At 41.6% G+C, this 27,863-nt stretch overlaps 1 protein-coding gene across 1 annotated transcript; it reads left to right on the plus strand.

Moving 5' to 3' along the window:
- Positions 1 to 3,054: 3,054 nt before the first annotated feature.
- On the plus strand, positions 3,055 to 27,725 carry LOC111142026 (small integral membrane protein 10 like 1). The gene is made up of 2 exons (XM_022494946.1): positions 3,055 to 3,189; positions 26,010 to 27,725. Exons 1-2 carry the CDS (start codon positions 3,055 to 3,057, stop codon positions 26,451 to 26,453), a joined length of 579 nt encoding a protein of 192 aa, XP_022350654.1. The 3' UTR covers positions 26,454 to 27,725.
- The last annotated feature ends 138 nt before the right edge of the window (positions 27,726 to 27,863 follow it).

Here is a 27,863-nt window from a genome sequence, read left to right on the forward strand (position 1 = left end):
CCTATAATTTCCAAAATGTAAAATCAGTGTCAGGAGATCATCCCAGTTTAAATCCTACCTTTCTCCCATACAGGCTTCTCAAGCCATTATTAATGGTTATCAGATGTAGCTCTCATGCTTAAGCCCTTGATAAAGTTCTTTTCTGAGTCTATTTTATACTTAAATATTGATATATAATTAAAATATTCAAGAATTTTATAAACATTTTTGGGCATTTCAAAAGAACATTGCCAATTCTAATATTTTCCATACATGAATATTTAGTTTTATTTTCTGTTTAATTCATTTTTGATAACTTATTTTTTAAGATTAATAGATGTTAAAATCAACCTTTAACCTTGAATTTCATTCAGATTCAGTATTTGTAGTAATTCAGTTTTGTAGTAACTGAGAGGATCTTGAGTGGGAGTGCCAGGATGAAAAACCTAGATTGTCCTCTTCACGTATCTCTGATGTTTGACGTTGTTCTGAAACTCTTCTCTTCCTCAGTATGATCATCAGTAAAATGCGGAGAGTAATGATATCCTTTTCCCAGTGGTCTTTGTGAGAAGTTTGTGCACTACCTTCTGTCTTGCTTGTCTGGTACAGAAATGGCAGGGAACGTTGTTCCTTAGTCATTTGATCAGGTGCTATTTAATACACTTATACTAAAATTAATCTACCATACTTCCATTTAGGAGTAGAATGCAGCAAATTGAAAAAGGAAAGATTCCCTTCTGTAACAAGTGGGATAAGGAGAATAAATTTCCAAGCTTATATTTTAAATTCATCATAAACTGTGTAAGATGGGAGGACCACCTGAACTAAAATCTGGAATAAAGAGTCTTTTCAGGTAAAGAGATGATCTATATATTCAGTGCAAAATCCCAGCAGGCGTTATTTGCAGAAAGTGAAAAACTATGTCTAAAATATATATGGAAATGCAAAACACCCAGAATAGTCAAAAGGATTTTTTTTAAAAAGAATAAATAAATAAATTTGAAAAAAATAAAAAGATCTCAGTTTCCTGGTGTCAAAGCTTGCTAGCAAGCTATATTAAGATAGTGCAGTATTGGGGCGCCTGGGTGGCTCAGTTGGTTAAATTTCTGCCTTCAGCTCAGGTCATGAACCCAGAGTTCTGGGATCAAGCCTTGAATCATGCTTCCTGCTCAGCAGAAAGCCTGCTTCTCTATTTCCTTCTCCCTCTGCTACTCACCCCCCGCTTGTGTGATCACTCTCTCTCTCTCTCTCTCCTGTCAAATAAATAAATGAAATCTTAAAAAAAAAAAGTGTGGTATTCTCATGCAGATAGACATATATATTAATGAAACACAATTGAGAGTCCAGATTTATATTTATATTCATGGTCAATTTATTACCAAACCCAGGTTGGGCTGCCTGTCACTCAAAAGGCCATAACTCAAGAGATGAGATTTGTTTTGTTTTGCTTTGTTTTCTAAGGTTTTTATTTATTTATTTAAGAGAGAGAGAGGGGGCGCCTGGGTGGCTCAGTGGGTTAAAGCCTCTGCCTTCGGCTCAGGTCATGATCCCAGGGTCCTGGGATTGAGCCCCGCATCGGGCTCTCTGCTCAGCGGGGAGCCTGCTTCCTCCTCTCTCTCTGCCTGCCTCTCTGCCTATTGTGATCTCTGTCTGTCAAAATAAATTAAAAAAAAGAGAGAGAGAGAGAGAGAGAGAGAGAGAAAGCGCACACATGCGAGTGAAGCAGGGAGGGGTAGAGGGAGAGGGAAAGAGGGAATCTCAAGCAGACTGCCTGCTGAGCGTGGAGCCCAATGCAGAGCCGGATCTCATGACCTTGAGCTCATGATCTGAGCTGACATCAGAAGTTGGATGCTTAAACAACTAAGCCACCCAGATGCCCCTCAAAAGAGAAATTTTTGATTGGAAAGAAACGTGAGCTTTATTCAGGAGGCTGGCAACCTGGGGAGAAGGCAGACTCTTGTTCGAAACCAACTCAGAGATTTCTGCCTGGACCAGGGGTTTTTAAAGGAGTTTAGGGTAGTTACTCTGCAAAAGGAGTGCAGTGGCCGGCAACAATTCTTGGTTATGTGCAGATTCCATGAGGCCGGCTACACATGTTATCTCAGTTCAAGGGGGCTATAAGGGGTTGTGCTGGTTCTCGTGTCATGATAGGTAAGAGGACTTTTTTCTTTCTCAAAGGAGGACAAGGTCTCCAGATACACAAAAGAAGTTCATTAAAATAATTTGCGTGACCTAAAAGAAGAAAAACATTTTGCTAAAAAAAAAAAAAAATGCTAGGTTAATCAGGAAGCGGAGGCAGCTTCAAACAGACTTGCTGGCTCCTGTGACCTGGGGAAGTTCTGGTCCTCAACTCCTCAAGGCCAGTGGCCCACCAATCTTGAGAAAAGTAAAGTAGTCCTTTCACAGATCAAGGGCCTTAAGTCAGTAAGGAAGGAAGGTGTGAACCCTGAAGACCAGCTAGAATGCTGTTACAAATGAATTCAAAAGGTATCAAGGCAGTCAAGGGGGAAATGATCCTTCTTTAGTATCCATAAATGAAGTTGGGACAATACCCACATTCGTAGAGATAAATTTAGACCCTTATTTCATGCCATACACAAAATTAACTCAAAATTGATCATAGATCAACTGATCATAGAACCTAAATGTAAGAAGAACAACTATAAACTTTAGTAAAGAAAAAGAGAAAATTTTGTAAATGTCTGTAAAATTTTGTAAACTTGAATTAGGCAGACTTCTTAGATACAACATAAAAAGCATAATTCATAAAATAAATAGCTAATAAATTGGACTGTGGCAAAATTCAAAATGTTTGTTCCCCATGATGTTCACACCCTGTATAATTCCCTCCCTGCCCTTAAGCATGGGCAGGACTTGTGACTTATTTCTAGCCTACAGAATATGGCCAGCACGAAGGAATGTTGTAGATACTTAAGATCCCCAACCCCTAATTCTGAGATAATTAAAAAGGAGATTATCTTTCAGGGGCTTGAGGTGATCAGGTAAATCTTCAGAAGAGTGTCTGGGCCTCCACTGAGTGAGAGGCTCTTGCTGGCCTTAAAGAAATAAGCAGCCATGCAATTAAGTGTCTATGGAAAGGGCTACAAGAAAATGAATTCTACCAACAACCTGGATGAACTTGGGAGTGGATTCTTCTTGTCAAGCCTGCAGATGAGGACGCTATATCATCAAAATGATGATTTCAACTTGGTGAGATCCTGAAGCTCAAAATTCAGCTTGCCCAGACTCCTGACCCAAAAAAGCTATGAGATAATAAATGTGTGTTTGCATGCACCCCAATGTTTATAGCACAATATCCACAATATTCACAATATTGTGAGTGTCCACAATAGTCCACAATAGTCAAACTATGGAAGGAGCCCAGATGTCTGTCAACAGATGAATGGATAAAAAAGATGTGATACACACACACACACACATACACACACATTGGAATATTACTCAGCCATCAGAAAGAATGAAACCTTGCCATTTAAAGTGACAGAATGAGAGGGTATTATGCTAAGTGAAATAAGTCAGTCACAGAAAGACACATTTCATATGATTTCACTCATATGTGGAACTTAAGAAACCAAACAGATGGAAATAGAGAAAGGGAAGGAAAAATAAAATGAGATGAAATCAGAGAGGGAGACAAACCATAAGAGACTCTTAACTGTAGGAAACAAACTGACGTTTACTGGAGGGGAGGTAGGAGGATGGGTTGATTGGGGGATGGGCATTAAGGAGGGCAGATGATGCAATGAGCATCTCATTGTTATATACAACTGGTAAATCACTAAATACTACCCAGAAATTAATAATATACTACATGTTAACTAACTTGAATTTAAATAAAACAAAAGAAAATAAAGATATATTAGTAATAATTAGTTTTACAGTTTAATCTCTAAGTTATAAATTATGGAGAAAATCATGATGAAAAAAAGGGAAGAACTGGCATTGTCCAGAGATCAGGTATTTGTATCAGGATGAAACAAGAACCCATTTTTGGATCTTTGGTGGTTGGAAATAGGACCAAATGCTTTGACAGAGCTCACATAAATTGGTGGCGTGTAACTCCCCTGCCCTTCAATATGGGCCTAAGTGGTTTGCTTCAATAAATAGCATGTCCAACTGACACTGGTTAACTTGCCAGGTAAGGTTTAAAAAGCCAGTCATCTTGGGACATCTGCCTTTGAAGCCTTGAGTCACGATGCTGGAGGCACCATGTGGAAAAAACAAAGAGAAGCAGAGTTGAGATGCCTGAGCTCTTCCAGGTTGCAGCTGTTCAAGTCTTCCTAGTGCAGGTGCCTGGAAGAGGCCATCACAATGACTCCAGCAGCCTCATAACAGAGTCAGGGCCAGAACCATGAGCTGAGTCACTCCTGAATTCTTGACTCTTAGGAATGAAGAGGAGATAGTGATTATTGCTATTTTAAGCTAATAAGTCTCAAATGATCTGTAACAAAAAGTAGGCACCTAATACAGCGAAGGATAGCTTCTTTTGTGAGATGGGAGCAGAGATTTTTTGTGTGTGTGTGTCAATTTTAAATGTGGTAAATGGTAAATGTTGGAGAGCTGAAGAAGCCAACTACATTGAACAGTTGTCATTCTCTTCAGTCATCCAAAAACTGGATCCTATTATTGGAATCATGCCTTATTCTATTGATCTCTAATTTTAGAGAACTAAATGGAAATACTTTCCCAATCTCCTTGAAAATATGAAAGCTACTGACATGGCTTTTTGATGTGCCAATTAGGCATTTTCTAGAATGTTCTTTCCAAAATGTTTCTGTTTATAGTGTCTACAAGGGAGATTCTCTCAGGAGAGCTACTGGCAGGCAGGGGGAGGCCAACAGCCATCCATAGCATTGACACACCTCGTTCCTGTCATCCATTCAGATGCTAGCCAAGGCACTTGGTCCTAGGAAAGGATTTTTCAGTTGTAATTAAGGTCTCAAATCAGTTGATTTTGAGTTCATCAGAGAGGAGGTTATCCAGGAGGGGCCTGACTTAATCCAATAGACTGGGTCATCCCAGAGGCCGAGACTCCAAGCAGCAGAAGGAAAGCAAGCCTGTGAAATATTTCCACATTTGGAACATCAGCAGTCTGTCGTTGATGGTCTGCTGAGTCACCTCACGGACGTGAAATGGCAGCTGTGCCTGAAATTGCTCTCCCTTCCCTCTGGATCCCTTTTAGTTTCTCTAATGTTTAGGTTACATCCCCTAAACATTGATGAGCACTAAGAAAATAATGGTTTGCATTTCATACATATTCATCTTCCATGTTTTACTTGATTCTAAATTTAAAATAATAGGAATTTTGTGGTCTATCACTGGACAAGGTCTATCACTGGTCTATCACTGGACCAGCTAAAAGGAAAAAAGAGCAAAGACCCCAGAAAAATACTATTAATTTTCCACTTCAACCAAAAAAAAAGAACAGGAAAAAGTAGCTGTCTTCTGGAAATAGAAGATGCTGAGGCAGGTGTCAGACCAGGCACACCAGTGGTTGGTCATTATGCAAAAAGAACACCAAATTTCTCAAGTTGACCAGTGCTGTGTGGATGTACAGAGAGCACCAGTAGAAGTGAATCAGTCAGTATCATGATCAAGAAACACAGTCTGGTTATAGATAAGCTGTTGAGGATAAAACCAATGAAGCTGATCTTCCTCTCTCTTACTCACTTGATGCAGTTCATTATTCCAATCAATCCATTTCTGCAAATACCTGTTAGGAATTCCACAGTTCTGACAACCCAAAATGTTGTGTGCTTGACATTTCTTCTGAGTGAAAAATTACTATCCCAAATATCACTGTTGAAGAATTGATGGATTGAAAACAAATAGTTTTGGTAGCATTTTTTGTTTGTTCGTTTTTATCATGGCTTCCATTTCATTTCAGTAGATGCCAGCTTCTATTATCACGTTGGTCCTCAGCAAACATTGGGAAAACCATTTCAGTTCATTTACAGTGTCTTAGTTGGTAATTAATTCCCTTGCCAAGGAATATGGATAATTCTTCTTTTAGTAAAGCCTCCTATGACTTTTCATGTTCTTTTTAAAAAAAAAAAAAGATTTTATTTATTTATTTGACAGAGAGAGACGATGAGAGCAGGAACACAAGCAGGGAGAGTGGGGGAGGGAGAAGCAGGCTCCCCACTGAGCAGGGATCCCGATGTGGGGCTCAGTCCCAGAACCCTGGGATCATGACCTCAGCCGAAGGCAGACGCTTAACAACTGAAGCACCTGGGACATTCAGGGAAGTCAACCAATGAAATGTCTTGGTTTGCTTGTAAAAAGTTAGGGGCACCGTGAGATAACCTAAGGGGCACTGCCAAGCTGAGCACCAGCTACCTACGGAGGTATTCAGGCAAAAGAAAGATAATCACCACAGACAAAGACAATCCCTGCTAGAGTACAAACTATTCCCTTTGGGGTGGTGCTGAATTCATTCACGGGGACTGTGCCTTTACCTGTTCAAGCCAAGGATCCATTAACTTGTCAGCACATAGAGGAAGAAAATCTCCTAGCCTAAAAGAATGAGTTGCTCTAAATACCCTGCAAAGACAGGTGCTGCTGGTAAGAGGTCTTAGAGAATGGAGGGTAGATCTGATCTGAACAATCACGGGAACATGGGGGTGCAAGTATACCAAGATTTGCATAAATAGCTGTGTTTAACTGAATACATACAGTTATAGTTGAAAAAGGTCAAAGGTCGTTCTGGCTGTAAAAGTTGAACTCTTGTAAGAGACTTCTGGGGGCGGAGCATTGATTATAGTTTGCAGTGACATTAGAAAATAAAGAAGAATTAGTCACAGAAAGGAACCAGGGGTCCCTAGGATCATGGACAGATAGAAATCTTTGATGACAAATCCAGCAATCTGAAAGATGACCCCTCCCCCCTTTGTGAGAGCCTGGGAGATATGGATGAGGGCATTATCTTTCCAGACCAATGCCAGAGTGAGGGCAAGAAAAAGGGTAAGAAAAGAGTTCATGCTTAGTTAAAGTACAAAGCCTCAGTCTGGTGTCTTGCGTGGAAATAGTCTACCAACTTCTCTTTGTGTCAGTGTGTTTTAGAGGGCTCCAGCATCCACAAAGGACCAGATGTCAGGTGGAGACTTGTTCTGCTGTGAGATGAGAATCCAAGGGTCCATACTTTTTCATTTGGTATTAATGTGAGTGGTCAGGAGCTCCTGGTAAGTTTCATTCCAATGAGATTCAAGGATTGTTTTCCTCTGATGACATTTCCAGAGTACCTTGCCCCCAGGTTCCAATCTGCGACCAACAGGAAACTTTGAATTGGAATCTGGGAAGTCTTCTACACCTTGTTGATATAAGTATAAGTATAGTATAAGTATAAGACATTGAAGTATTAGTATAAGACATTGAAGACTTACAGTAGCTGGTTATTCAAGCAGAATACATCAACAGAATGATGTACAGCCATGAAGCTCTCATTCAGAGTGAGCTTGTTTCCCAAAACTGGCACTGGGAACAGTCAGCAAGACCAGAGGCAACATCTTATGTCAAGGGAGATTATAATTTGAGGACCCCGTTCATTCTCCCAAACCTGCCCAATGAGGGTGATAGAGATAGTGATAATTCCAAGAACTGTACAAGGCTTTCCTTAAGGTTTGTGTGATCTGCCTAGTGACGTGAATGCCTTGATCCCCCAAAATTGTGGAAGGTATACTCCAAGGGGGAGACACATTTTCTAACAACTATTTTGCTACCGTGAAAGCATCAGCCTTATGGCAGGGGAAGGCTTCATCACATCTAGGAAACACACATACAAGAACATATCACTAACCCACACTAGGTGGCAATTGAATGAAGTCCAGCTGCAGGTGTTCAAAGGGTCTGGAGGGAGGAGGTTTGAGGCCTCTGGGAACAAAAATAAAATTTCTGGGATTATAGACCTGACAGGTCAGACATCGATGGTAAACTGTTTTGCAATCTTTAGGAGTCTCCCCCTCAATGTTTAGTTATAATTTGAGTCATCTTAAATGCACCATGGGGGGGGTAAAGGAAAATCAAAAAATTAAAAATCAAAAAATGGGATTTGCCAGGGAGCTGGGAAGAACCAAGCAGCCATCTTGGGCTTCCCATGGTGCTGACTATTCACTGAATTTACCACCATCATATGCCTGGATCATTTTCTGATCTGGAAGCAGACTGTTACCATGTTGCAAGGACATCAGGATGGCAAAAGTCTGGAAACAAGGGGTCATTTTTTGCAGAAGCAGAATGGACTTTGTCCACGTGTGCCACAACCTTTACAGATTCTATTGCATACAAGTTGGCTAGAGCACTTTCCGGAAACTCAGGTTCAGCCTTAATTTCATGATAGCAATTTTCAATAGCACCAAGATCATTTACTTGTTGCCCATTTTTTATTAGGGTCCCCAAGGATGTAAGATCCCCTTTGTTTCCATAACATCCCCAACTCATGGATGACCCCAAAGGCAAACCAGCTACCAGTGTGAATGTTGATAATTCATCTCCTGGTAAGGGCATAGAGCTCTGCTTTTTGGGCTGGTTTGGCTTGTCCAGTAGTTCATAATGGGTGGTAATAGCATAGCCAGTTCAGAAATTCCTCTTTCGTTTTTACAGTATGATTCACCAACAAACAAAATTAGATCAAGATTAGTCAAAGGGGTATCTCAAAAATGAGGACCCACTGTCACCAAAAGGGACATTATTACTCCAGAGTCATGGGGTTGGCTTTCATCAGGTGGGGGTAGGGGTAGGATTGAGAATGTTACAGTGTTTAAGATGGAGATTAGGTCGTGAAAGCAGAAGGGTCACCTTGATTGCAGAGAAATCTTGAGTCTGTCTAGTATTTAAGAGACAGAACAGTGTGTGTGTGGTGGTGGGCGGGGCAGGGGGAATTGTAAATAAAGGTCATTTCCTTGGGTTAAATCTGCTGAGGCTTTTACTAACCTTGCAGCTGCAGCTGTAGCCTTAAGACAGTTTGGACAGGCCGAGGCATCTGAACTGGGTTGTACGCTCAGAGGCAATAGCTGTTTAATCGGTATGTTTAGTGCATTGTTTTTGCATTTGCATTCCCAAAGCTTGATTATCCTCTCCTGTCGAAATCAAGTGAAAGGTTTTAAATGGCCCTAAGGCAGCCGGTTCTTAGAGTGCTGGTGTTAGCCTCAAAAACTTGCTCTATTTGTCTTCCCAAGGAAAGGGCTCTGTAGAGAAAAATTAGGAATCTGCAGTCAGCAGTACCCAGCCGGGCCTAAAACGCCATGAAGCTATCCCTTAGATGTGGGCCTGGGAAATTCTTAATCTTAACTCTTTTTGGAGACAACTGAATTTCTTCAGCCAGCATTTAGATCATAACCCAGTTAATGAACAGTAGCTGAAGAAAATTGTAATTTTTCTTTGGATACTGCATGCCCCTTTTCAGCTAACTGCTGTTGCAAATAAATGGAATCGTTTGTGAGCACAGCAAGAGATCCTCTGCTTGTTGTAAAAGGGTGGATTTTCCAGACTACTGGAGGGTGCCTAAGTCCTGTTGACCTACTGGGGAGAAATAAGAAGGTGCCTCACTGGACCCTTGAGGCACGATGGCCCAGGCATACTGTTGATTATTCCAAGTAAAGGCAAACAGTACGGGCTGTTGGGGTCTTAGTGAACCATTTGAGTCTGGTGGAACTTGTAACAGAAGGGCACTGGGGTTTGAGACAGCTAGGAAACTGGGAATAATCTCCTTGTTCATGGCTATCAAGTCCTGGACAAATCACCATCCCCATCCGTTAGGTTTTCGGACATCAAGATTGACATGTTATAAGGGCTGGTCCAGGGAATAATTAGGCCTTTCCTCATTGCTGTGAGACCTTGCATGGCCCCAGGCTTTAATAGATAGTGAGGCAGTTTAGGAAGGGTTTTCGTCATATCTATCTGAATTTTATAGTTCCTGTACTTCTTATTCTCTCAATGTCAGTATTAGAAGCAGCCCGCAGGGTTTTTGGGGTTTGGTTTGTTTGGTACCTCATCTATATAGGGGAACTTTATTAGGATTCTTCCTCTTTCATATCAAGAACAGACTGTGCAGAACATAAAAGATCAGATTCAGTTTGACCAGGAAATTCTAAAGTGAAGTTTCCATTAGAAGCAAAGTGCATCAGCTGTTTTAATTTAGAAAGGAGATCTCTACCTAATGAATTAACTGGCACTGGATCACATAGCAAAAAGGAATGCTTTTCAGTAAGAGGTCCCAGAGTCTTCTGTACTGGTTGAAATGGAAACTGTGAACTTTACTAGATACCCCCACTATGGAAATCTTTTTTTGTTGTCCTATGAGAGTGGGATTTAAAGTAGAAAGCATAGCTCCAGAATGTGGCAAGGTTTTCCATTAACTTTAATTTCAGTTTCCCTTTAGCTGTTTAAGGAAATTACTGGTAACAGCTTCACAGAGAATCCTTCCAAGTCCCATCAACCCTGGGAGGGGCCAGTAGAGGAGTCTTCCCCTAGAGGCACTTGAACTGAAGAATTTGCATAGGACCTCTGAGGACAACTTTTTTTTTCCAGTGCCCCAGATGATTACAGTTCCAACATTGACCTTTAGGCCACTGTTTTGATGGTAGAGCCCTAGAAGGGGAAAAATGTCTGGGACCAAGGTGTTGTTTTGGATCTCTGGACTTGGAGCTGCTGTAGCTGTAAAGGCAACAATGGCAGATTGGTGTTCAGTCTTACTTGAACTTCCTTTCAAAAGGCTCCCCAGTAGCCATGTGTTCAGTCGAGTTGGTGGCCTCCTATCCTATTCTTTGCCTTTTTATTAGCCCACGGATCTCTGGGGATAATGCATTTACAAACAGAGCAGCCACAGCAAGCTGGGTGACCTCATTTATCGTCTGGAATCCAGAAGGCTGAAGGAAGAGCCTCCAGCCACCTCCAGATGCCACAGGTTCATCTTTCTTTTGTTTGTGTGTTTGAGTAACAGACCAATCAGTGTGGGGGTGGGGGGGGGAGGACTCTAGGAATGGCTTTTAAAAAGATTTGCTCCTGTTCTGGGAGCTTTTTCTGATTTATAAGAGGTCCATGCTGGAGACAAGATATCTCAAATATCATTCTGCTTCTCACACCCATTTTGGGGCTTCGCCAGGTCCTCCCAACACGTGTGCCAGCTGATAAAGATCTGGCAGCCTGGGGTCCTGGGCTTTGATAAGGATTTCAAATTCTTTTAAAAACTTCTGAGGATCCTGCTTGGTTGAGGAAATCCTCTAACTGTGACCCTTGGTTTTTGTCTTTGACCAAGACGTGAAAGATAGCCGAGGAGGATGGCCTGCCAGCTCAGGTGGTTGTATTTTTAAAGGTCTCTTCAGAGTATCTCTTTAAAGTGTCTCTTCAGAGTGAAAAGGCAGTTCAGATAGAGAATTAGCAGACCCAGATGACCTCAAAGATAGAAGGGTGGAGGGGTGCGGCAGGTATCCTGTCAGTCCTGTCCTCTCTTGTCTTACGTACCTCTTTTGTGTTTTTAATTTTTCTTAGCCTTTCAATAACGAGCCTTTCAATAAGACTATTTTAGAATCTTGAAGCCCTTTGGAAGAAGCTTCTGCACACCAATCAAAACAGGCATCCCTCTCTGTTAGCTTCATTTGGGAAGTCTTACTTTCAAGTGCATTTCTTAATGAACAATTTTGTCTAATTGGAATGTTCCCCATATTGGCCATTGTAATTCCAGCTTATTTTTATTAAAAATTTTCCATCTTATTACATGTCTGCAAATTCTGGATCTAAAGTTCTTAGAAAATAAGCTGGCGTGCCAGAAGGTGGCATGCTTGACTCTTTAGAATTTAAGGATCCTAATTGCTAAGAGTTGGGGTTTCTGAACTTTTGTATCAACATGGACAGGACTGGAGGAGATTATGCTGAGTGAAATAAGTCAAGCAGAGAGAGTCAATTATCATATGGTTTCACTTACTTGTGGAGTATAAGGAATCACACGGAGGACACTGGGAGATGGAGAGGAGAAGTGAATTGGGGGAAATCAGAGGGGGAGACAAACCGTGAGAGACTGTGGACTCTGAGAAACAAACTGGGTTTGGGAGGGGAGAAGGGTAGGAGGTTGGGTGAGCCTAGTGGTGGGTATTGAGGAGGGCATGTATTGCATGGAGCACTGGGTGTGGTGCATAAACAATGAATTTTGGAACACACGCAAAAAAATTAAATTAAAATAAATTAAATTTTTTTTAAAAAGAGCTGGGGTTTCTTTTTTTTTTTTTTTTAAGAGATTATTTATTGTCAGAGAGAGAGCCAAGTGAGAGCTAGCAGAGGCAGAGTAGCAGGCTGAGGCAGAGGGAGAATCAGGCTCCCTGCCGAGCAAGGAGCCCGATGTGGGACTTGATCCCAGAATGCTGGGATCATGACCTGAGCCAAAGGCAGTCGCTTAACCAACTGAGCCACCCAGGCGTCCCGAGTTGGGGTTTCTTGAAGCCAGACTAATACCTAAAAGGAATGTGCACTGTAGGGTTAGGGATTGTGGGTATCTTAAGGTGTACCTCATTGCAGTTTTTTGAGGCTGGCAGGTGACCTAGTGTCCATCTAACTTGTGCTATGACCAACCTATTCTACCATGACAGTCTTCTGGAGGTGGCAAGCATTCCAGCAACCTTTAAATGCTTGACGGTGTCCACCAATGTTTGCAGTTTTTTGGCCTCCAAGATCCCTGCTCAAAATAGCCTTTAATCTATACAAAACAAGACAAGCAAATGTGCACCTTAAGACGTTGGCAGTACTGCATCCTGGCCACAAGAAGGCCCTCCGCACAGGACCAACTCCCTCGGAAATTTGCAGAGCTTTCCCACCTAGAGAATTATAATATGAAAGGCTATAGGTTTGGCTCTGGGCAGACTTTTCTGCCAGCTCAGCTGGGCTCTGAGCAAATATGCTCCCGTAACTGGGCCCTGGGAAAATAGGCCAGCTCAGTTGGTTCTGGGCATTATTGTCTGTCAGTGCAAGCTGACCTGTCCTGTAAGGGAAAGTCGGTTAGACTGGTAGCTCAAATGCCAAAAAAGAGCCTCTCAGACCAAGAGGAGCTGACCCAAATCCTCCAAAATGGCAAGAAAGACTGTGAACTCAAAAGATTCGTAGTACCATGCCCGTGTTTTTTTCATCCTTGGATGCAGCCAGAAGTTTGCTTCAGATCCTGTCGCTGCCATCAAATCTGTTTAAAAAAACAAACTTCAGCCTAGTTTGAAGATCTAATTGGCGTTATTAAATGGTTCATGAATTAGGCAGCATCCCATCTAGCAAATAGACTGGGTTCCAAGGAATCCTACAAAATGGAAAGTTTTAATAGAAGGAGAGTGGGGGCAAGAAAGTTATTGGCAAAAGAAAAGGATTGCTCTAGGTGAAGCTGCTTTCTGGGTGGAAAACCAAAGTGTCTTATGCAGAATGCCTCATCTTTCTTTAGGGAAAGACTGGACTCAGTGGGCAGACTGAAAAAGTCCTATCAACCCTGGAAAAATTGCCAAGTGACCGGGTAAAACTACATTTCAGTGGGAGGTTAAAACTACAATTAGGGGCACCTGGGTGGCTCAGTGGGTTAAAGCCTCTGCCTTTGGCTCAGGTCATAATCCCCGGGTCCTTGGATCGAGACCCGCATGGGGCTCTCTGCTTGGCGGAGAGCCTGCTTCCCCCCCCACCCCCTCTGCCTGCCTCTCTGCATACTTGTGATCTCTGTCTGTCAAATAAACAAATAAAATCTTTAAAAAAAAAAACCAAACCTACAATTAGATTGAATATTAAGCCCAAGTTTGTGAACTGAGGTCTAAGTGACACCATTTTGGGTCTGTGGTTTTCTTTTTTAACAGACCGTGTTTCTTAGTCATACTTTCCCTCATAATTCTCATAACTGGTTGTTACCCACCCTCAGTCTTACCCTGTTCCTTCTACAATTACCTTAGAAATCACCTTGAGTTACCAGGTGCTGAATCTCATGGGGCTGACTGCATGCTCGAGTGGCAACAGGGCCACAACTAGTAAGACTGAGATTGGAGAGTGTGGAATAGGATGTTTGAGACTGAACAGTATAAACAAATCTTCCAGATAAATCTCACAACAGTAAGTCAGGCTCATGTACCGGTCCTATTGTCAGTTAAATATATAGAAAGAAAGATTTTTTGGACATGGTAAACATGCTCAAGCTGGCTGAAATTGACCTGCCAATTAACTACAGTGCATGGATAGATACATATTCTGGAATTTAACCAGTCCTTTTCAGAAGATGTTTACACAAAGAAGCCAGAAATCAAAGGTTTGGATAATCCATGAATATTGTTATCCAAACACATAGATAGATATCATAAGCGATCTATGGTGAAAGATTCAGTGTGTCTTTGCATAAGGAAGTATATTATTCTCCTCTTGCTGCTACAATAATCACAAACAGCAGCTTAAACAATACAAATTTGTTATACCATTCTGGAGAGCAGAAGCTTGAAATGGGTTCCACTGGTCTAAAGCCAAAATGCAATAAAATCAATGTGTAGGCAAGGATGCATTCTTCCTTCCTGGGTGCTGTAGGGGATACTGCATTCCTTGCTTTTTATAGCCCTAGCACCTGGCTACATTCCTTAGCTCTAGGCCCCTTCTCTTCTTCCAAGCCAGCAATCACAGTACTTTGATTTCTGCTTTCATTTTCCTATTTCCTTCTCTTAATCTCTCCTGCTTCCCTCTTCCATTTAAAAGAACGCTTACGATTACAACAGGCCCACCTGGATAATTGAAGACATCTCCACATTTCAACATCAACTGATTAGCAACATTAATTATATCTGTAACCTTACTGTCCTTGCTATGTAACATGATCATAGGTTCTGGGGATTTAGAATGTGGACACTACTGAGGGGCCATTATGCTGCCTACAACAGAAGGGAGGGAAGGTCATTAAACGTAACAAGGTTAGTATCATTGACAGTGAGTCTACCTACATGCAAAGAATATTGGGGTCATAGGAGGATGCATGTGTGTGATAGAATTCATTTTATTGTTGCTATAGAGATTGGGAATGGCTATGCTAATTTTCAAGACTTATCTTTGGGGCTGGCCACAACTGTCATGCTCATCTAAATCTAACCATACAGAAAGCTGCCCCATTCCTGGCACTTTCAGCTATATAAAAGTCTGGGTTACTTTGCTTTAATTTAAAATTTAAATATCCCTGACTACTACAAGAAAATCCACACCCTGCAGTTCCATTTTAACAAGGATTTTGGAACTAGGACAGTTCTAGACTTACATACTAGCCCAAATAGAAGATAAAGTTGAATCTCAATCCTGGCTCTGGCCTTTACAAATTCTGAGTTTTTTTGCTAAGATGACTACACAAAACATTGATAGAACATGGAGACATTTTTGACATTAATTACTGAAATTCAAGATGTAGCTGAATGTGGCTCAGAATTTAAGAATGGCAGGTATTAGGTATTAAAATGCAAGGAAATATATGAAATCCAGACATTAAAAGAAAGTATATGGAGGGTGAGAGGGAGAGAACTAGGCAAGGTGACAATGGACTAAGTTCCCGCTTGGAGAGGACGTTTGAAGATGGAACATCCCTTTGGATTATATTACCTACTCAGTGAAAAGAAAATGAGTTGAATTTAAATGATAGGTGCTTTTATCATAATGAAACGTATTTATATCATGAGTCTTATTGTAACAGGAGTCTTCCAAAGGTAAAATTCAGAGAAGTAAAGCTAGGAGGGGGGGAAAATATGAACCAAAAAGTGCACATAAAGTGCACATAAAAAACTGCCTGCCCAGGAGTTTCAAGAAAGACAGAGTAAATGGTCCAATAAGACTCCAGTGAAAAGATGAGTGCAACCCATTAAGGAACTAAAACAGAAAGGACTTATTGATAAGCAGAAAATTGTGAGAAGTTTATATATAGGAGATGTGGGGACTTGTTGGGGAGAGGGGGAAACAGAATTTACAGAATTCCAGAAAAGGTGACAGTGAAATATAAATCCAAGTGGAGCTCTCTATAATCTTTAAGATCTTACTATAGATGGAGAATTCCAAGTAAGAGTAGAAAATTGAGACTCAGGTATGCAAGGACATAAATGTGGCTTAGAATTGCTTTTATGATGTATGGGATGCTACAGTAGATTGCTTAAGTTGGTCTCAAATTCTTCAGCCTATAACAGTGCTGTATCTTCTCACTGTGAGAGGGATGATCTGTTCTATTCTTTGACTCTGTGCTCAGCCATGTGATTTGCTTTGGCCAGTTAGATGCTGGCACGTATTTTGTCAGCATTCTTTCATTGCTGGACTTACATCACTGGGGCTTGCATATCAGGCTTTGTTCACCCTTCACTTCTACGATCACCATGAGAAAGTTACGTCTAGACTAGTGAACTGGTCCAGGGAAAAGAATGGAAGATATGAGAAGCCAAGTTGCTCCATCAGGTCCAGCTTTGATCAACTAGCTTCCAGTTAGCCCCCAGACACATAACTGGAAATCTGATGCATATATCTAGGCAAGCCCAGCACAGATCACTGGTCTCCAGAAATATATAGAAATAAACTATTATTGTTGTCTATCACTGAGTTTTGTGGTTGTTACACAATATAAGCTGACTGGTACAAAAATTGGTACTAGGACTGGGCTATAATAGAACAAAAGCTTAAATATATGGCATTGATTCTGAGAAAACTGATACAAAAGGCTATAAAAACAGTGGCACATTAGGCACTTTTGAAATATTTGCAATTCTATTTTTAAGACAACTTGGAAGACAGAAAATGAATGAAATTAACTTTCTTATCTGAGTGAAGAAGCTGTGAGGCAAAACATTGTAGGCATCAAATGACTGCTCCTAGCTGTCTATTATTTGGTAAGAGATGGACTCCAAAGAAACTGTACGCTTTGCAAAGAAAATTTAGAGAAGACACAGACTATGTAACCTTCAGGTTGCTCACCCTGCAGAATGTATTTTCCATATTTTAATCTTTCAATCTGGGTAGTTATCTTCTAATTCACTAATTCTTTCTCTTCCACTGTGTCTGACTGGTTGTTAAATTAATTACTTAGACATTGTCCAAATTATGTACATAAACATTTCAAGTACATATCATTAAATGAGGTACATGATGATGATGATGATGGCAGCTAAATGGGAAACCGGTAAATGACAGATGTGATTTTACCGGACTTTCTAAGTGGCAGACTTCACTGTCAAAGAACACTTCCCCTTGGCCTTAGGATATTTACACCAGTCTGAGCACTGGGGCTTAGCCTGAAAGAACACCTTCACCTACTACTTCAACAAGGACAACTGAAAACCAACATATTTATAATGATTTACATCCTATTTTTTTCCTTTACAACACTCTAAATACTGTGACCAAAGTAACCTCAACCACTACGTTGCTTTTATTGTATTTTCATACAGACGTATACATCCTCTGTGTAAACACAGAGTAAATTTCTTTCATATTTTAATAGTATCATTAGCAAGCAAAATTCTCCCACCTGCTTATTTGCATTTCTAGCTACTGTGATTAAATCTGGGTTATTGTATTACAGTAGTCAAAGTCAAAGCACTATATATACACACACATATCCAAACACTACACTGAATATGTATTATGCTTTACAAAATTATGTGTCTTTTCCCTAACAAAGAACTAAAAAACATTACAATTTGTTCATTGGCAGTGTTTCATAGTATTCTATTTTATCAGGATACCATAATCTGTTTATCCACTTTATCATAATGGACATTTGTATGACTTCTCAATTTCAACTATTAAGAGAAGTAGTAATATGCACATTTTTGTGTATATATCCCGGTGCCCAAGTACCAAACATTCTCCAGTGAATATAAATAGGACTGCAATGAATATGTCTCAGAATACGCATTTTCACCTTCATTACAAAATGCCATACTGTTGCACAAAGCCTGAGTGAAAGGTAGCTGAACTCACCATGACAAACATCTTGGCCTGACTGTTATCTCTGTATCTTAAGGAAGATCCAACTTGCTATTGGAGTGGAAATAAGTAAATGGTGAAGAGGAGGAGGAAGGCTGTCACCATTTTCATGGCCCTTGTATGGGTCTCTACTGGAGTCCCTCAAGCCCATCAGGTTGAGCTGCAAATTCCTGGTGTCTCACCCAGAACAGAAATAAAAAGAGCAAGTGGTCAGGAACAGGAGAAAGGGAATACATAGGACAAGGTAGGAAGTAGAAGACCTTTTAAGACCAAAAATTTTACTTATGTCTAAATGCAAAGTCACGTGTCTCTCATGTACTCCATAGGTACTCCTCCACAAGTCACCTTCATTCAGAAGTTAACAGACTATAAGAACAAAGGCCCCAGGGAGAGCACGAGACCTATTCTGTTCTCTCTCCACTTCAGGCTGATGAAAAACAAGTGGGAGAACTTGGCTTTCTCAAGGAAGCAGAAAATGTCAGGGAGGTGGCAAACCAGGGAGGTCAGTGATTAGTTACTACTGCCGCTTCCTGACGGCGCACGGGACAAGAATGAGGCATAAACAAGTCAGCTGCTAGAGAAAGGGAGCAGGGGACAACAGCAGAAAAGACAGTTGCCCCGAACACCTCCTCAGTCCCGTTTTTCTCAGCTATAGACATTAATCAACAAAGGAGCCAAAGAAGGCTAAATATTAATCATATGCCTTGTAGATAAACAAGAAGGAAGGCAAAATATATCTGGTCAAGCAGTATAAAGTTTATAGTTGAGCAAGCACATTCAAAGGGCTCATTTAATTAGCCAAAGTTACTCTCGGGGGGAAGGGGAGATAACGGAAAAATGAAGTAGGCGGCGTTCTGCACTGAGTGAGCCGGGCATCCCCAGCTGCTCGGCTTTAAGGGCATATATCATCCTCTCCCCCAGAGGCCTGTTGCCAGTATATGCTTTTCTTAAGGCTGTAGATATCTAAGCCTTGGTAACTAGTACGGTGCTTGGTAACTAGTATATATTCCCTGAGTATATAATTTCTCATGGGTTATATTTTAAGTAGTACATTGTTCTGAGGGACAGTTACAACTACCAAAGAATAGTAACCACTTTTGCTATTTATTTACCAGTGGCATAGGGATATGGAGACAGTCCATCATAAATCAGTCAGTCAAATAGTGTTACCCACTGTTGAGTGACTCTGGCCATAGCCAAGCTGGTTAAGGATGAAATCAGTTGATGAGACTTTCCCATTCTTGACCTTTCAATGCAGTTTGCCGGTCCAATGAACCCACTTCCCTACATTCCTGAGATGGCTTCTCCTGCTGCCACTACCACAAAGAGATCTTCAGTCCAGCTCACAGTTCCATGAAAATATTTCCGATGTGGTGCCTCACTGATGGCTCCATAGCTAAACAGTCGCAGGTTGATATCCACTTGGAGATGTTTGCATCCTAATTCCAGAAAGGACAACCCAAATTCTGCTATGTCATATAGTCTCAGAGACCTTCACAAAAGAATAGTTCATTCTATTGATACTGTGATTCCAGGGCTAAACCAAACAGTTCTGGGAAGAGATATGAAGCTTCATGAATACCCCTCTTATGACTTAGTCAATTACTACCTAATTTCCAGAGTAAATGCTAATCAATCCCCACTGATCCTTGCACCAGCTGAAAATGTCCATTTGTGCTAATGATTCAAAGGATGAAGTCAGGTATGAAAACATGCAAGTATAAGAGATTATTTCCCCCTAAGTTCTACTTTCATATTCCCTGAGTCATTCATTTGAATGCAAATGTTTTAGAGTTTGAATAGAAATTGCTAGAAAAAAATTTCATGTAATTATTGTTCTTGTCACTCATTCTACCTATGAAGGATTTTTATGGATTCAATGTGACTTGTAGGAATAATTTAAATAGTTCAAATAGCACACTCAAGCTCTAGAACAAGTAAGTATAAATAATTAGTTGCATAATATTGTAAGAGCTAAATCAGAAGTTATAAGCAACAGATGCTGGGAAGATACATGAGCAAGCTACAGATGCTACAGTGCCGAATCAGCTATGCTTTTATGTGGATAGGAACACTCAGGGGGAACCTGAGTTCTTTAGAGTTTATGAGGAAAGAGAAAAAGAGAGCTGATATTCAAGACAGATACAGGGCTGGTATAAATTATCAAAGTGGCATAAACGAGCTAGACCATGCTTCTAAAGGCAGAAACTGTTTTATAATAACTTACTGGCTATTTTGATTGTAATGGTGCTAAGTGCTCTCCGACAGCCATGTCCTCAACTGCATCTCGTTTTCGTCTGGGCCGAGAGGCTGTACTTCCCAGCTTCCCTTACAGGTGGTTGTGGCCATGTGGCTGAAATCCGAACAAGGACATATGAGTGAAAATGATGTGCATCATTTACAGGTACATCCCCAAAAAAGATCTCCCCATGAACACTCCTCCATAAACCTTCTTCCTCACTGCTGGCAGGAATGGGTATGACCCCAAGTCAATCTTGGAAGCTACATGTTAAAGATGGAATACGTTCACTCAGCCTAATTCCCAGGTAACTGTATGGAGAAGGCTCCTCAAACACTGTGGAAAAAAACGGGGCGCCTGGGTGGCTCAGTGAGTTGAGCCTCTGCCTTTGGCTCAGGTTGTGGTCCCGGGGTCCCGGGGTCCTGGGATCGAGCCCTGGGTCGGGCTCTCTACTCAGCGGGGAGCCTGCTTCCTCCTCTCCCTCTCTCTGCCTGCCTCTCCACCTCCTTGTGATCTGTCAGATAAAAAGTTGGATCTTTAAAAAAAAAAAAAAAAAAACACTGTGAAAAAAGCAATTTAACTCTACATTATGTATAAGTCATTTTGTTTGGGAGCCTACTTGTGACACAATGTGGGCAGGTTTAGAAGCATTTGGATCATGCAGATACAAATTTTGGAGGCTGGAAACATGCAGGGTTCCATGTGCAGTGGCAAAGTCTTCCAAAATGCTACATATAAAAATCTTTAAAGCAGGCCCTGTTTATGTTGTCTTAGCCCTAGTGGAAGTGATTGATTAGACCTAAAATGTTGTGCTAAAGCTGTTTTTAGCAAGGTATTCCAAGACAAGATGAGAAAGGAATGACACGGTTGGGTTGCAAACAGAAAAGGAAGAAAGAGTGAGTTCAGAAATTTTGGGTTTCATAGGTTTGTAAAAATCTCACAGCTCTTGGTCTCAAGTAAATAAAACTGAAGAAAAATCCTTAACAGACAAAGGCCCATTAAGATTTTTTAGTTAATCATGGAAACTATTCCTTATAGAAAAAACCAAACCAAGGGTTTAAACTTCTGACATAAGCCCATTACTTCAGATGGCTTCCAGATAGCTTCTACTGAAGTTGAAGTAGTCATGCATAGGTAAGCTAATTAATTAATTGCTTAAAGAAGACATTTATGTAAGGGAAATCTTTGTCTCTGGACATCTGACTGAAAGCAAACAGATTAAACAAAACTTCCTAAATATTTGGGATAATTGTACTTGTTGAGTGTGACAGTGAAATCTGTGATATCTGAATGACATACTGGATTCTAAGTTTGTTTATCAGGGAGTAGGCTTGAAATCTGGACCTTGTTCAGGAGGGTTTCTTCCCCAACATCTACTTCAGATGTAGTCAAGGAGAATAATAATTATGAAGACCATCCAGAAGGTAGAGCCAGGAGCCTCAGAAAATGAAGAATAAGGGAGTTCCTCCCAGAGCCCAGACACAGGGACTATCAGGAACTTCTCAGCAAAGTCAGTTGCAGGGGCTTCCCAGTATCTACCCAGATTTTGTCACTGCTATGGACAATCGAGAGCCACAGACCCCCTATTCTCTTTACCAAATGAAAGGCGTTTAATTTGTCCAGCAAGCTTGACCCTAACCATTCATTTTTTGGTTGGAGGTGGAGGATGGAGGAAGGCACCCATTTGTGTTTTCTGTGTTCATTTGTCATCGGACTATGAGGGACACCAACCAGTAATCATGTAGAGAACTGCTTATCACCCCAAATTCCTGGATTCTAAACTGACAGAACTTAAATACAGAACATTGAGTTGTGTCCCCAGGAAAGGGGTGTGACTTTGTCCCATGAGTGGGGAAAGGGGTACATCTGGTGATTTAAAAACAGGCATGGAGACTGTGGCAGACACAATGAGGCAGACCAAAATCCTTATTTTATTCTTCCTCCTAAGCATGCATAAGACATTCCCCAGCCTTCTTTGCAGTTAGATGTGATCAAATGACTAAGTGCTAGACACTGCAGTATGGGAAGTAATGTGTGAAAACTCCACACCTACCCCATACTGTCCACTCCAAAGACACACACACACACACACACACACACACACACACACACAGAATACCTCTGGAGCAACCATGGAAAATCAGCTGAAATATCATTAAGATGGTGACAACAGAAAGCTCCTGAATGTCTCTCCTCTCACAGCATATCAAATATGCAGCTACACATGGATCAATTCCCTCTAAGAAAAATGCAGACTAATTGAGTGACTCCTACACACTGGGAAACTTAGAATATATCCACATCAAAACAAGTAGGAAAGGCTGAAACACACTTTCAGCATGAGTCTCACCCCTGCACAGCACCAAACAGGAGGGAACCCCCAACTCCCAGATTATCCTGAAAGAGCAAAAAGTTGAGGCCAACTTTTAACACTGCCAGCCAAAAAATGCTCTCCCAAATCACTTAGCTCTAAGATCTTGTACAGGGCTTGCATCTAGGCCTACAGGACTATATCAGACAAAGAAACAATTGTTAACAGGCATGCTAGCCCTCCCCGCCGTAATCTCTCCCCACCCCCAGACTCAGTGCAGAGGCACCAAGAGAAAACACCAATTTCCAGGTTTCTCCCTAAAAGGAATTTGCAGACTTTCACAGCTGCTGCCTGAGGATATGGCTTCTAATCAGCCTGTATGTTGGAACTACCTAAGATCCTCCCAGGAGACTGACAGAGGAGCAGGGCACATCACCCACTGTTTCCTCCCAGATCACTTCAACAATAAAACCAAAGCTCCAACTTCTCACTACAAGCATATCCAGACATCCAGCATCCCAGCTTTTATGACTAGCTCTGGAACTGGCAGGATTCAGCATCCACAAATCCCTGGGGACCACACAAACTAAAGAGGTGGTTCTACATGTGCACACAAAGATTCCCAGTAACTATCACCTCTGCTAAAGCACAAAGTAGGCAAAAACACCCAGCTCTGCTTCTCCCTGATAGGGTTTAGCCTGCATATCTAATGTCCTGACTTCCCAACTGCTGCATGAAGGTCGGACCTGCATCAAGGAGCTGAAGGGCAAAGTAATTAGTAGTTCTCCAGGAGCTTGACTAAGGGACGCTGACGGTCTTCACATACCATCATCTGCTGGGAGCCATTAAGAACAAAGACAGTGGCATGGCAATCACAAAGGTTTGAGTGGCAACCATGAGCTTGGGGTGGGAAGATTGAAAGTTCTCAAATAAACAACCTAATGTATATTTCAAGGAACTACCAAAAGACAAAAACAAAACAAAACAAAACAACACCATTAACAAGGAGTATAAATGAAAAGCAGAGACTATACAAACAGTAAGAAAAAATTCAAACAACCACCTGGTTACAAGATATACAAAACTGACAAATCTTAACCCAGACTCAATTTAAGAGACAAGGCTCAAATAAAATTAAAATGAAAGAAGACCTATTATACCTGATAACTACAATAGTGAGAATTTGCCAATATAGTCCTTTGCAGACCCAGTGGCACTTACCTTTAAACTCTTCCAAAGGATCTTAAGACCAACCAGGTCATTAAACAGTAGTAAATGGGGAGGGGGCAGGGAGCTGTCTGGGTGGCTCAGTCAGTTAAGTGTCTGATCCTTGATTTTGCCTCAGGTGGTTATCTCAGGGTGGTGAGATGGAGCACCAGGTAGGGCAGTTTGCTTGAGATCCTCTCCTCTTTCCTCTGCCCCTCCCCCACCATGCACTCACCCCCACTCTCTCTCTCAAAAAAAAAAAAAAAAAGTACTAAATTGGGAATATTGAGTCAAAAAAGGGGGAATAAGCAAGATTAGAAAAGGAAGGTTCAATGAGTACCCAATGGAGTATCAACCAGAAAAATGGTTTAGGATGTGTTACTGCTAACAGCTTACCTACATATGCCTATTAGGCAAAAAAATATGGATCAGTTATTCAAAGGACAGAATAAAAACCAGAACCATGTAAAATATTGGTCCTATTCCACCTTCCACTGTCAGTTTCACCTGATGGAAATCCTTCATCGGCTTTAGAGCATTATTGATTAAGAGAGGGAGTTTCATGACTACTCATATTTGCCCAGTCCTTTCCCACTGAAACAGGACATCTGTTAGTTAGTAAATAGCTGCTATTTGCCCCATGGGCCCAGGAAGAAAGACAGGATTTTCATGGAGTTAAACAGAGCTGGATGTAGGGGGTGGGCTAATAGAGAATGGGTAGAGGAGAATGAATCCACATTGTTTTACATAGTTGGAAATGGAAGATCCAGAAACTTAATGACTTCAGTGACCCTGAATATCTTGATCTATTTATTCTTTTCTCAATTTTCAGAATGGGTAAATTATACTTGTATACTAAAATTAGCACATTTTCTCTTGGTTCTGAGTTGCCATTCATCTTCTATTACACTTCAGAATATTTTCTATTTTATACATTGTCTCAACTGATTGATAATAGTTTTTGTTGTTTTTAAGATTTTAGTGGGAGAAGGAGAAGCCAGCTTCCAGCCAAGCAGGGAGCCCTGGGTTTGATCCCAGAACCCTGGGATCATGACCTGAGCCGAATACAGCCATTTAACCACTGAGCCACCCAGACACCTCTGGTAATCAGTTCTTTTAAGTGGTGTCAACACAGCATTGCTGGAGTGGTATTAGTATAGCAAAGTAGAAAAAATTCTAGCTGGGGACACGCAATTACATTTTATAAATTTCATGATGGCATGTTATTTGTACCAATCATTATCAGTAGAATACGGAGAAACAGAGGCCCTCTAGGATACATTAACTGTGCTTCAAATAGTCACTACAGCTATTCATGCAGGATGAGATGTGGGAAATGTGAACAATGCTTTTTTAGAACTAGATGGTAATTTGGGGATTTTTTTTTTTAAGATTTTATTTATTTATTTGAGAGCGAGACAGTGAGAGAGAGCATGAAGGAGGAGAAGGTCAGAGGGAGAAGCAGACTCCCCATGGAGCTGGGAGCCCGATGTGGGACTCGATCCCGGGACTCCGGGATCATGACCTGAGCCGAATGCAGTCGTCCAACCAACTGAGCCACCCAGGCGTCCCATTTGGGGATTTTGATCATAAATTACATATCTGAATAATCCCTGAGTGTAGAGATTAAGTTAAAATGTAGATTAGAGAAGATAATGAAATGTGCATCACTTAAATATCAGAAGAGGATGGGGCTATGGGAGATACACTATGACGTTACCCTAAAGTTATTCAGAGTTGAGGTTTTAGTAGTGTTCCAAGCTTTGGGGCCTAGCCATAAGTTACACAGGGGTATCCCCATGCAGAAATGGTAGAAGCTGCCATACCTAATCTGGACTTTTCATGGGTTTACCCGGGTGGGAATGATACTGTACATATGTAACATCCGCCCCCCCCCCAAATTAAAGTATATGTGCTTCATTTTGTTTTGCCTAAAGGTTTCTGTCACTTGCAATGGAAAGAGTCCTAATACACAGAAAATCCATAGCCTGAGGTTGTGATCCTTTACAGTTGTAGTATATTATGAACACAGAGACTTTATGTCTGAACTGGTTTATGTAAGGAGTTCACCTGCCCTAATATTAGGGTTAATTTTATGAAATCAAAGGGTGATATTCCTGGCTAATAACCTACATCACATACCAGACAAACCTGTCTTAAATCTAGAGTTCGACCCTTACAAACTGTGTTCTCTAGGTCAATTCATATTACCTAACTTTACTAAACTTCCTTTCTTCATTTGACAGTGGAAATAATATCTGTTTGGCCGACCATGCATAAGACAATGCGTACGGCATAACCCCTTCCGCACCTGTTTAGCTCCAAGGGCTAAATACCAGTGGGAGCAGCAGACAGGAAGGGGCGGAGCGCCAGCAGCGGCCGTGGCCAGAGCGCCTCTGGGGAGGACACGGAGCCAGCGGGAGGCGCAGGTATGAGCCTGGCGGCTGCGTAATCACCCCCACCCTGCCCCTCGCCGCCCCGGCCGTCGGTCGGGGGTGCACGAAGCCTGTGGTGACTCTCGGCTCTCAACACTGGGGGAGCGGCGACACCGGGTCCATGGCCACCGCGGCGGCTCCGTCTTCCTTGGCCCTCAAAGCCTCCAGCACGGCCGCGGTCCCCAGCTCCTACGGAGTTTTCTGCAAAGGGCTCTCCCGCACCCTGCTCGCCTTCTTCGAGCTGGCGTGGCAGCTGCGCATGAACTTTCCGTACTTTTACGTCGCAGGCTCGGTGATCCTCAACATCCGCTTGCAGGTACACATTTAGTGCCCTTCTTAACGCAGCCGACTTCCCGGCCGGGACATGGCCGACTACCAGGAGGCTCGGCGGCGAAACGGAGCTGCGAGCGCAGAGCTCGGGATTCTCGCGAGAGGACTAGAGCGCTCTTTGCAGCTGCGCTCTCCGTCTCTGGTTGAGCGGCTGGGCGGTGGCGGAAAGCGGGTAGCGGCTGGAGAGGAAGTCAGCGATTTTCCGGGGAGGGCGAAGAGCTTCAGTTAAGGTCTACGGCAATATTTAAGCTTTGCAACCTTAAAACAAAAACAGAACGAACATGATGCATTATAAAAAAGGAAGGCTACTAAAGTTTTCAGGAAAATTTTAATGTACAATAAACTCATGGTCCAAATTAAAATAAGAAAACATAAATTTCGGGAATATTGGATTGTAAGCAAGACATTGAATGAATAAGAAGCTGAAGATCTTAAAGATATGTGGAAGACAAATACATTTCTTCAACAAGAGAAAACCAAAACCATCAAAAATGTTCAGTGGAAAAGCCCAGCAGTACAGGAAAAGCATCCTAATACCAGATAACGTGAAATGCTGCTGGATTTTGAACAGAGGGTTGGAGTGTAAGAAAGTGGGCTGTCTTTCGGTGTCCCTGTGAGTAGCATGTAGTTCAAGACCTTGGAGCCAACGAGAAGGAAATCCAGTCACAGCCCTAAGCTTGGCTACTTCGTGAATAATATTTAAATAATTGTAATTAGTATAAATGATGTTTATTGTTTTCATCTGTTGAGATAATACTTAATTGTGGTTACATGTTACCAGCTTTGATAATGGAAAAGTACAGTTTACCAGCAGGGATGTTGAAAGTGGGGAGGGAAAAGTAAATGAAATGATGGTGTCCTTATAAAGTGGGAAGTTGAGAGGTATACAGTTTGTTGTCAGTGGGGAAGGAGGCATTTTATTATTTAAAGAGTAAATGACATAGGGAGTATGCCATTAAGTTGCTAAAATCGTAATCATATTGTTATAAAAGGAAAGAAAATAGGGGAGAACAGCACGAATTCAGTAAGAAATGCCTAAAGATAGCAAGTTAGTTGGAATGCCTCACAAAGGAAAACAGAGTACTGGGTGTGTTTGAATATAAAGACGAAATTTATAATCTTTCAGAGTCTGGAGATGAATTGGTGGGCTGCAACTTTTTTAAAAATTAAGGAAATAAATCCGTTATGAAACAGGAAAATTCAGAGTTTTTTAAGAACAGCATTGCAGGGGCGCCTGGGTGACTCAGTGGGTTAAAGCCTCTGCCTTCAGCTCAGGTCATGGTCTCAGGGTCCTGGGATCAAGCCCCACATGGGGGGAGGGGGGGGTCTCTGCTCAGCGGGGACCCTGCTTCCTCCTCTCTCCCTGCCTGCCTCTCTGACTACTTGTGATCTCTGTCTATCAAAAAAA

Source organism: Enhydra lutris, unplaced genomic scaffold (assembly GCF_002288905.1).
Source record: "Enhydra lutris kenyoni isolate GAN:26980312 unplaced genomic scaffold, ASM228890v2 scaffoldscaffold7, whole genome shotgun sequence".
In the NCBI taxonomy this organism is placed as follows: Eukaryota; Metazoa; Chordata; class Mammalia; order Carnivora; family Mustelidae; genus Enhydra; species Enhydra lutris.

What these genes read in the sequence shown, in the direction of transcription:
- LOC111142026 (XM_022494946.1), top strand. Translation starts at nt 3,055, where the DNA reads ATGCAATTAAGTGTCTATGGAAAGGGCTACAAGAAAATGAATTCTACC. An exon ending in AAAATGATGATTTCAACTTG is followed by an intron (nt 3,190 to 26,009) that starts GTGAGATCCTGA and finishes GCACCTGTTTAG; the next exon opens with CTCCAAGGGCTAAATACCAG.